Here is a 10,777-nt window from a genome sequence, read left to right as displayed (position 1 = left end):
CAGGCCAGGAGCTGCCTGTCCCAGTACAGAGCACAGCAACATTTATCACTGGGGGGAGAGAACTGTCACCACTGTCTTTCCCATTTTTAAGTCACAACAAGAAAACCAAGACTATTCCCCAAGTTTGCCTGCCTCCCAAATTTTGCCTGTTCCCCAGATCTCCCTCTTGGGTGAAACTGAGATAAAGAATATAGGAAAACACCCTGGTTGCTATTTTTCTTATTCAGAGGCCTTTCACTTGAAATATGCTATGTTGTTTTTTTCCATGATGCAGTGACATCCAGAGATTTAATGTATCACCTACTGATTTTCTTTGTGTTATCATTTTGAATTCATTATGAAATATGTATTGATTCAAGCCTTTATTCATAGTGGCTGCAAAATTTTTCATTAGAAAATTATACTTCTTCCAGTATCATTTTCTGTAAGAACGCTCTTCCTAATGATAATATATTATTCTTCCCCATGCAATGCCAATTGGCTCTGCTGTGTGTATTGCCACAATTCAACTTTATGCAGCTTTCTGGGTAACTGCCAGTGACAAGTGCTTTTAAATTCATATTTTCCCTTGAGAAATTGATAGAAGGAATGGTGCAGTAAAAACCCCTCACAACATCGTTTAAATTATTTAAAAATTGACTACAGTATATGCTGGGAAAATCCTTTCAAAAGGATTGTTTCGCTCTTTTAGCTGTAGATCCAAGATGAAATCATTTGAAATAGCAGATGAAATGAAGTTGCATCATCCTGTTGTAAAACAAAGATCATAAAAATTTTATTTGGGCAACAGTGTTTTCTGGAATCAGAAAATTTATGGAAAGGCCTTCATTGATGTCATCTGGCTCAGTATGAGCAATTACTCCTATAAAAACGCATATTGAACTAAGGAAGAGGAAGATGAAGTGAGAAAATAAGTATACAATGCAAGCTGCCAAAAGGATCACCTTGGACATGCATAAGGGAGTATGTATTCCCTTAATTAATGATATCTTAAAAATTTTGATTATCAGTTTGTTTGACATTTAGCTAAAGATATTGCTAGACAATAAATAATGTCAGATCCTGTATTTTTCTTTAATACTTCTTTCCCAGAAAGGACAGCTTTGCAATAATAACTTGCCATTTGATGTTATAATTAAGCAAGCTTGGGTGTGGAAAACAAACAAGTACAGAGAATGCATAATTACAAGTTACTGCTGCCTTTGGTAGTGTGCATCCATGCCCATGGAGATCATATATGGTGCATGTTGGGGAGAACGTACTTAATTATTGGATGACATCATTATCCGATGCCTGGGAGTTGGAACTGGATGATCTGAGGTCCTTCCTAACCAAATCATTCTATGATTCAATTATTACATAATTCTCTGGAATAGAATTTAATGTATTATCCAGTTATACTTTTAACTGTATTGCTAGAGAAGACACAAAGCTAATGTTAGTTGTTATTGCCTCTGCAAATTCCCGTAGTTCCCTCAACCATTCTTTGCAGAGGTAAGGAACTCACTGATGACAGGCCCTCTGTCTCCAGTTCTCTAAGCCTGTACCGATTACATCCATGCAAAACAGAAATATTCTCAGGAAATGCTTCTGTGATCCTTAGTGAATGTAAAAATATCCATATTGATTCTGCTTGCAAAGGAGACTAAACACAAGACTGATTTCGCTCCAACATTGAGCTTGTGATCTGGGGAAAAAAAGAAACCAGAAAAAAAAAATCATCCCCTTTCCTGCCCTCATGCTTGTATGAGAATCAAGATGACATAATAATGTCGTGGTACAAACTGGTACTGATGACTTTGCAGAAGCCAATGTGGAAGCAATCATCAATAATTCATTATCATTATTTTTCCCCCAGTTTTTCTTGTGAACCAAACATAATAAACAGCATATACTAAAATTTCATACCTATGCTCAGCATTACTCATTAATTTATTATTATTATTATCTTTTTTTTTTGGAAGTCCAAGTTCTTCTTTCAAATCTGATTTCTAAATGAGCATTTACGTATCGTGTCTTTTTCTTTTCCATCTTTCATGTGAGACTGTGGAGAAACTGATGTTTTCAACATTTAACATCCTTCAAAATAATTCTTTTATCCTTTCCTGGTTGTTTTAACCATAAGTGGGAAGCAAAACAACTGGAAGTACAGTTTATCTAATGCAGTGAATTAGCTGCAGTACAGCTTCTGTCAATAGGAGGCAAAGCGTACCTGAAAGCAGAAAGGCATGGAAAGTATTTTTAATGCAGCCACTGGGGTGCACCAGAGTCAGGAAATCTATCCTTTAAGTAAAATATTTGGTATGTTCTTTGGCAAATGTAAACAAAAAGAGTACAACACAGTGACTAGCCTTTAAATGCAAGCAGTGAGCTGGGTTAGCAGCTGTGCACAAGTGCTCATGTACTTATCCAAGGATAGTAAACACAAAAATGAAGGAATCAGGAACACAGTAACTTGTGTTCTGTTTTCAGCGCTGTTTTCCAGATGTGGATCTGAAAATTGGTTTGGCTTGATTCAACATGGCAGTGACTGGGGAGTTTAAGCCTGAGAATAAATTCAACACTCACCCTTCAGTATTATGGAGGATTTACCTTTAACTAGATTTGGAAGATGGAATTCTCATTTCATTCGTCAGGCACCTAGTCAGTGAATTACAAGGACAAGTTGTACAAAACTGCAGATTAATTTTTTTCAGGGCTTGGTATAGTCAATAGGTTGCTGTTCTTGAACAGAAAACATGAGAGCAGTACAGCCTGTGGAATTTAGAAGCCATTCGCTAGCGCAGACCTTCTCCCTATTACATGTACCACAGGTTATAACAGCATGAACAGCTTGAATTAAGCTTACAAATCCTGCCAAATTATTACAGGGCTGCAGTCATTGTGCCTGTGCAGAACAAATGATGCAGTCTGGAAGCACAAGGAGGGATGTGTGGAAACAGTGACTGACAAACAGCAAACAGCTGGGAAATCTCAGATGCAAACCCTTGGTTTCACCTGTCTAGTTTTTCTGTAGTCTGCTATAAGAGCAGGAGCTGTTTGGAGGCTGCAGAGCCAAGCTGGGCTTGATGATGACTATCAGCTTCCAAAATGAACAAGAAGTGTTATCTAGGGTCTGACAAAAGTTACTCCTTTAAAGTGTAGGTGTAGCTTTTAAAAAGCTGCTTCATGCTTTGAAAATCTGATGCAGCTTAAACAGCAAGTATCAGAAATGAGGGACAGCAAGCAGTGGCAGGGTAAGGAGAATAGGGATGTATGGGCTCTGTCTTCTGGGTTTCCTAGCCTGCAAAAGAAGGGAGGGATAGCAATGGGAGATCGTGGCTTGAGAACTGTGAAGGCTGGACAAGGCTGCTGACTCAAGTAATGCTCTAACATCCTTCTTCCCTGTGAGTCTTGGCTCATTGAGGTCTTGTAGTCAAGCCTGGCTGAGGGAAAAGCATGGCAGAGAAGTTATGTTTGAGTTTGGATGAAAACAGCCTTTGGTTCAGTTAACACCTTCTTGTGCAATCTTGTCTCATCATGACAGTCAAAACCACTGATTATAGAGAATGATGTAGAATGGATTTCATTTGTATGTTTCTGAGAAAAAGTTAGCCAGCAGATAATTATTTTGCCAACAAATAAAATGATGAAGAATAGTCAGAACACAAGCTGCAGACCTGAATCTTTTCAGCCTTTTTCCCTCTTCTGGCACTGCTCCTTATCAAGTTTTCTTCACATCTTATTGACTCTGTTTGAATATCTGTTAGTGCCTCTCAAAGTGGTATGAGTGCAAGAGACTGCTTAGTATGTTCAAGTTGCTTATTTGTCAACAATCATACTCAGTCTCCCCTCTGAAAATGGGTCTTGAAATCCAATTTGATTTCGTTTTTTTCTTTGTTGCTACAGATACAAAGGCTTTAAAGGCAACTGCTCAATTTCCTTCATTGAGCAGTTCAGAGCCCTCCACCAGTGCAATAAGTACTGTGAGATGCTGGGTCTGAAATCTCTCCGATTCACTCATCAAAAACAGAGGAAACCAACTCCCATGAAAAGCAAAACTCTACCAAACTCACCAACTATTAAGAAAACAGTGTGCAAGAAAGCAAGAGAACCTAGAGACTTCACAGCTTCAGAGCACTGAGTAGCACTGTCCCATCATGTGAAAACTCCTCTTGGGGATACGTAATAGTGGTAGGCACCAATGTTCTTACAAGAGAATAACATTTGGGGATATTGTTATGAAGTCATCCTAATGCTGATGGCAGCAACAAAGGAAGGAGATGATTCTGTGATGTAGAAACCGGAGATTTAACACAAGAGCAAGATTTTGAAGATAAACTCAGCCACCTGCCTGGATTATTTTACAACTTTTCTATGCACTGGTATCTGTATATTTTGAGTCTTGGCCATTGAATGAGTCTCCGGAGAACATCTTCCCTTCTGTTTGTGTGTGCATGTGAACCTGTGGTTCAGCTGCAATGTAAACAGCAAAATGTTTAAGATGCCACTTAGTAGAAATTTTGCACAGTATTGTTCAGACTGTTTTCTAAAAGTTATTTTCTCTCCCAGATCTCTGCATGTTGTACTACAACTATCTTACTATTTTCATAACAATGTTTTTTCCCACTTACATGTCTTTCAATACAAGAAAAAACTATTCATGATTGGACATCTGTGTCTTCTCCACAAGAAGATTGCTAGGATCTTTAATGTTCTCACAATGTGATGTCATCAGCTTAAAATTCGGTATCGTGTGTGATTCTCCATAGCATTCCATGCTTCCCAAGAAAGCTTCCTTGACTCTACAGTTATCCCTGTGGCACAGTACTTTTGCACGTGTACCAATCCTATTGTAAGATAGAGGCTCAGAGTCTGCATGTTGCCAAACAGCTAGGATGTGAAATAAGCCATTGGAGATGGAGGATATTTCAATATCTTGCAATATAAAGAATAAGTAAGTCAAGTGGCTTTTCTGAGTAGTGTGGAGTTGTTTTTAAAGTAACATGGGAGGTATGTTGGGACAGTACGTGACTGCTGAAGAGTTTTGATTTATTGTTATACCATTTATCCAGCGTACCAGCAAAAGGTAGTGTGCCTCCAGATTTGGCAGATTTGCTGCCAAAGGAGGGAACTATGCTTGTCAGAAACTGCAGCATATTTCCTGAATGTTGCCAGTTAGAAAACCCAACCTATGGTGCCTAGCACCTGGAATAGAAACATCAAAAATATGGCAGGCTTCTTATCCCTACTAAATAACAGGTGGTGCAAGGAACCCAACACCTGAATGAAAGTTTGGAGTGCAAGGAAGGTCACTGCTGAGAAGAAGAAATTCTGGACTGTGTTCTACTTTGTATTGATGAGCAGCGGGTGTCAAGTAGGAAACAAACTGTTTGGGATCAATCGACATTGGGATCAAGTTCTCTGACTGCAGTGGAGATGTAAACATCTAGAGTTGTTGTCGACTTGAGTTATTGCCCTTCAGTGCAGTTACACATGCAATTACATTGAAATATAAAGACATTAATAGCTGCAGAAAGTAGATAACAATTACCCTTGGTTAAAGCCAACTGAAATTTATAACCTTGTTCTACGGTGATTCTCACAGGTCTCACAGCTCTGAGGCATATCTAGGGGAAGTAGAGAATTGAGTCTTTGCCTTTTCTTTTTCTTTCTGTTTCTCAGAATCACAGAATTCTGGGGGTTGGAAGGGACATCCAGATAACATCATCCCTCTCTGGGCAGCCTGTTCGAGTGATCCCCTCTCAGCCATCTCTTCTCCAGGCTGAACAGTCTCAGGTCTCTCAGCCTTTCGTCATAAGGGAGATGCTCCCCGCCACTCTGCATGGACTCCTCCTAGGAGATCCCTGTCTTTTGAACCAGGGAATCCAGACACAGTATTCTGGATGTGGACTCACTAGAGCAGAGTAGAGGGGGAAGATTGCCTCTTGACCTTCTGGACACGTTCTTTTTAATGCACACCAGGGTACCACTGGCTTTCTTTGCCACCAGGGCACATTGCTGGCTCACACTGCTGTTTTCTTGTTGGCCCATCCTGTTTCACGCTTGCTTAGCTGTCTGCTCTGACCTACAGGCTGTCTTGTTTGTCTGGCAAGTAGGAAGTCTGTGCCAGGAGTATCTCCTTCATGCCGGTTCCTCTCAACAATTCCTTACTGACATTTCTGGGTCTAACAACAACAATAAGCAAACTCCAATGTGCATATCAGAAATAGGTGGGAAATGGTGCTTGATACACTAGCTGTCTGCCTGTCTCTATATTTCCATGTCAGATCTGTGGGGGAAAAAAAAGGCTGTTAATAATTGCTGTCCTTTGTAGACTGATAATTAGGCACTCTTCCCACCTTACTTCTGATGTTACAGAACATACAAATATATCACAGAGCATCTGAGAAAATTGTTTGAGAAAGAATGAAAGCTGAGAATCTAATCTCAACTTTATACAAAGATCTGGACCATGAAATCAGACAAACATGGATGAAACATGCAAGAATGGAAAGTCAACAAAGCTTCTACTAAACATCTCTTCTTAAAAAATAATTAACTGCATGAATATCATGTAGACATTGAGGTTTTAGAGATAAGTCCCTGGAGGTGTTCAAGGCCAGGTTGGATGGGGCCCTGGGCAGCCTGGGCTGGTATGAAATGTGGAGGTTGATGGCCCTGCATGTGGCAGGGAGCTGGAGATTCGTGATCCTTGAGGTCTCTTCCAACCCGTGCCATTCTGTGATTCTGTGATATGTGTTGCTATAGATAAACTGATAATCTAACCTGATCTTTCCCAATTTTAAGCAGATTAAAAATATCCAGGCTCCAAAGGAAACATTTTCAATAACACCAAATGGATTTCAGAGTGTAAATCCATGTCTGCAAAATACTAGATGTCAGTTATCTTTTGGCTACAGGTGGGTGATACACCTTATCACCAGTGGAAATTGGCTGCCCCAGTTCCTTTTGAAATTGAACCTTGAGACTTCTGAAAATTCTTTCCCAATGGTCAGAAGTGTTCAAAGGCAGCAAGTTTCAACTGCAGGATTTGTGTCTAGTAATTTCTCGGATGACTGTATCACTGCAGCTCTTTGATACGTAATCTCAGCCTTAGCACACACATCAGCTTCACAAATTGCTTGACCCCAGCTCTCCAGGGGAAGCAATTTTGGAAGGCAGCTGTTTCATTTCATGTTGTGCCTTGAATACTTACCCACTTGATGCAGATTCTGAAAGGAAGACAGCATTAGAAAAGACAGTATGTTTCCCACTCCATCCCTCATAAACCATGTAGTAATAGAAAATTGCATACAATTTGTAGCAGGGGAGCTTTTCCGAATAACTCCCGCAGTTCAATCTCACATCATCCAACAGTGAACTGTAGGAATACATCTACATTATGTCTTAATTTTTTTGCCCTTAGAGAAAGTTCAGTATACCCAACACTCGTGTGGGTGCTGTAAAAGTCATGTTGCTCTATAATAAAAAGCTCAATAAATAGGTTTTTATTTGGGGTTTCAAGAGCACAGTAGCTACAACAGGGAGAGACGGTTAATCTATACTACTATAGAGTACTAGGTGAAGGTTTGGAACTGTTTGCACACGTCAGTGTTTGAACACTTTAAAATGGATTTTTTAAATAATATTACAAGTAGAACCTTGGGAGCCTGCACATTCCACCAGTGAACTACCAGTGGTGACTGATATTTTGCATTAAGCTGTGGTGTTACTGCCAATTGTAGAGCTAGTCCAAAATGACAGACTTAATCTGCTGCTCTTTCTGGATGCTGTTCTTAGGCAAGTAACAGATGAGGTTCACTGAGTGGGAGGAGAGAAAGAACATAAGATGTTCTTCAAATGAGAAAAATTGCAATACCAGTAAGGAGAAGGGCAAGCGAGGCTGGCACAAGCTCCCTGGACTCTGCAGGCACAATGAGGGGGGGAAGGGATTTTCTTCATTTCTCTCTCAGTCAAAAGTTGAGAAGACAAGGTGCTGCTATGAAAACATTACCTAGACAGTTGTGCAGACAAGGTCACTTTCACTTTCCTTTGTCAGAGCCAGAGAAAAGAGGAGGAGTTTCTGCTCTTTTGCACCCCCCCAACCCCAAGCTCACATGCACAAATATTGCTTCAGATAGCAGGAAATTGCCTGCAAAGACCTTTTTTAAAAATAAGCCAGCTCTGCTAATTTCATTATGATAATAAGCCATAAATTCTATGGGTGTGAAATTACTGTGACCTAGTGAGTCTTCGGCAGCACAATACTGGTTCTGGGAGTCTTTCTGTTGCTGCTGTATTCTAGTTGTGTTGATGGATGAGTGAGGCTGTTTTGTAGCAGTGACAGAACAACGTGCCTTGTTAGTATTAATGGTCAGTGGTCTAGCAAATGCCCTGTTCTTCTGTGTTTGTGCTGGATATTTTGAGTATGGCCCTCTGCATTCTGTTCTTCACCTGCTCCTTTCAGAGAAGAGATAGGATCCAACCTTACCCTACATGGCAGCCCAGCCCTTATCTTTCCTTTGCAAAGATCATATATAGCACTGTAAAATGAAAAGGAACAGAGCTGAAAGCATTTGAAACCTGAATAAATTATATTCCCAGTTAGATGTAAAAGCTTTTTATCAGAATTTCGAAAGGTGTTTTGTTTGAAAATCACAATCATCTCAGCCAATTATTGTTTGAAACATATGTGTTTTACTTTGGTGCAAAAATAAGATCCAGGCTTTGACTTCATCAGGTAATTGGCTTCAGTGCTCTAGAGCTACGGTCAATCCAACAGGAAAATCTCAGGCCAACCTTGTTTTCCAGAGGTAATCACAGCTGCATTGACTCCAACATAAAATCAACATGCCTAACACTGGTAGTGTGATTCCTTTAGGTGACTCTTGTGTGTTCTGCAGTAGGGATCTGGAAAGGCACATGGCAGGGTGTGCTTTTCCCACATACAACTGTGGGTCCACTTATAAAAGGAGTCTTCCTGAAATGAAAAAAGCTTATTTATTCCTCAGTACAGCAGATAAATGTATTGCTATAATTCGTGTACTTCTCTGACTTGAAGTCTCATCTACCAGTAGCTATTTAGTGTGATAATGGCGTTTGATAGACTGGACACAAACACCATTGTCACACTCCACAGCTCTGGCAGCAGATTGTTAGCCCGTGGTAGTAGAAGTAACAGGCACACAGCATGGAGACTTTGGAGATCTGCAAAACACAGAAAAAGACCATGTGTGTGTGATACTTAATGTGTAGTACCTCAGTGTTCTCACCAAGGGTGTGAGAAATAGGACTCAGTGTGTTTGTGTCAAGTAGCTGCAGTAATCTAAAAGATAAGTATCTAAAAGATAGGTAGCTTTAAGTGTGCACTTATAGACAAAGGAAATGGATAGGCGCCTTGAGGAAGTCATCCGTCTGGTCTTAAGGGATTTTGGAGAGAGGGATGAGTCATCCTCCACGGGGACTGGTGCCTTTCTTACTGATGGAGTCAACTCAGAGTAAGTGCTTTACTTTTATAGAGCTTTGTTAGATCATAAAGTCAACATGTTTCCCATATGCATGTCTTTGCCAGCACCGTAAAGCCAGCTTGCTTAGAAGGCAACAAGGTGGTCTTTGCTCCTCCTCCTCATTCATATCCAACAGTGAAGTAAGCAAAGTAACTGAGGTACACAACTACTGTTTCTTCTTCCAGAACAGTTTCTTTGTTTGTTTGACAGCACAGAGTGCTTTTCCACATTTAATCTGCAAATCAGGTAACATTTCTGTATATCACGCCTATTCATGGGCACTGGTCTAAGAGCACAAAATGCTTACTGAGTATCACCTTATGCACAGTGATTTGCTATACCAGTTCAGCTGTGTGTCATCAGCACATCTGAATACTGCAAGGATTCTGAACATGCAAATAATCCGAAGAGGAAATAGAGAAAGAAGAGCCCGGGAAAGGAAGCAGATTAGAAAATAGAGCCCAGGTACCCTTGTACCTTGCTCTTCTCTGCAACTCCACTTTCTCCTCAGTCTATAAAGGGTGTCCTCTAGTGCGATGTCTCTGCAGGAACATTTTGGGTACTAACTGGAAGAAACAGTGACCTATGCAGATCGAAAGTAGCTTTGTGAACATGCAAGCTGGGTATGAATGTTCATCAACATCTGTGGTAACTCACTCCCCTGGTGCTGTGTCATTCTCACACAGTAACATCCTTAGCACCTCTGCTTTATTCCCAGCACTACCATCACACCTTCCAGCTGAGAAACAAAAGGGAGAGGTACACACTTCTATCTCTGACTCCTTTTTAAAATCTAAATATTTGACAAAGTCATGTTGTCTAAATGCAGTATAGCTATGAAGGAAAATCACATTTCTGCCCTTGTTCAGAGCAAGTGGTCACTGATCTAAATATCAGCTTCTGGAAGAAGGAGGAAAGGAATTCCCTAATGTGAATCAGGGCATGCTGAAGCTGATGAGAAGTGCAGGTCTGTGTGTCTCAAAAGAAGAGATTGTGTATGGGCAGCTACCACCAAGTCCACTGAAACACTGGAGGTGGCTGGGGGGAGGACAAGGCTCTGAAGGAAAAGGTTCAGCACAAGAAGCTGCTCTCCTGATGAGGTACAGATTGAGGGCTGCCACAGAAACAGCAACCCTCAAAAGCTGAAGTGTCAGCAGAGGAGAGATGCACAAACTGTCCTGCTGCCCACATGGGTTGAACACACCTGAACCACCAGCACACCCTGCACAGTGTAACAAGTATTTTTTCTGCAATCCTAACCTTTGGATGCAACTTTTTGTTGTGGTTTT

The 10,777-nt window shown here is 40.6% G+C and overlaps 1 protein-coding gene and 1 long non-coding RNA gene across 2 annotated transcripts in view; one reads left to right on the top strand and one right to left on the bottom strand.

The window, feature by feature from the left end:
• The window catches only part of ALPK2 (alpha kinase 2), a 34,948-nt gene extending 29,450 nt beyond the window's left edge, over positions 1–5,498 (top strand). Inside the window, exon 10 of the mRNA XM_010725131.3 lies at positions 3,889–5,498. Within this exon, the coding sequence (XP_010723433.1) occupies positions 3,889–4,123 (235 nt within the window). The 3' untranslated portion in view covers positions 4,124–5,498. The remainder of the gene's footprint in view (positions 1–3,888) is intronic.
• Positions 5,499–8,586: 3,088 nt separating this feature from the next.
• The window catches only part of LOC104914738, a 3,955-nt gene continuing 1,764 nt past the window's right edge, over positions 8,587–10,777 (bottom strand). The window contains exon 2 of the long non-coding RNA XR_004162151.1: positions 8,587–9,189. This is a non-coding gene — a long non-coding RNA (uncharacterized LOC104914738). The remainder of the gene's footprint in view (positions 9,190–10,777) is intronic.

This window comes from Meleagris gallopavo, chromosome Z, assembly GCF_000146605.3.
Source record: "Meleagris gallopavo isolate NT-WF06-2002-E0010 breed Aviagen turkey brand Nicholas breeding stock chromosome Z, Turkey_5.1, whole genome shotgun sequence".
In the NCBI taxonomy this organism is placed as follows: domain Eukaryota; kingdom Metazoa; phylum Chordata; class Aves; order Galliformes; family Phasianidae; genus Meleagris; species Meleagris gallopavo.
The sequence above is the reverse complement of the archived record's forward strand: the minus strand, read 5'-3'. Positions and strand labels throughout refer to the sequence as shown.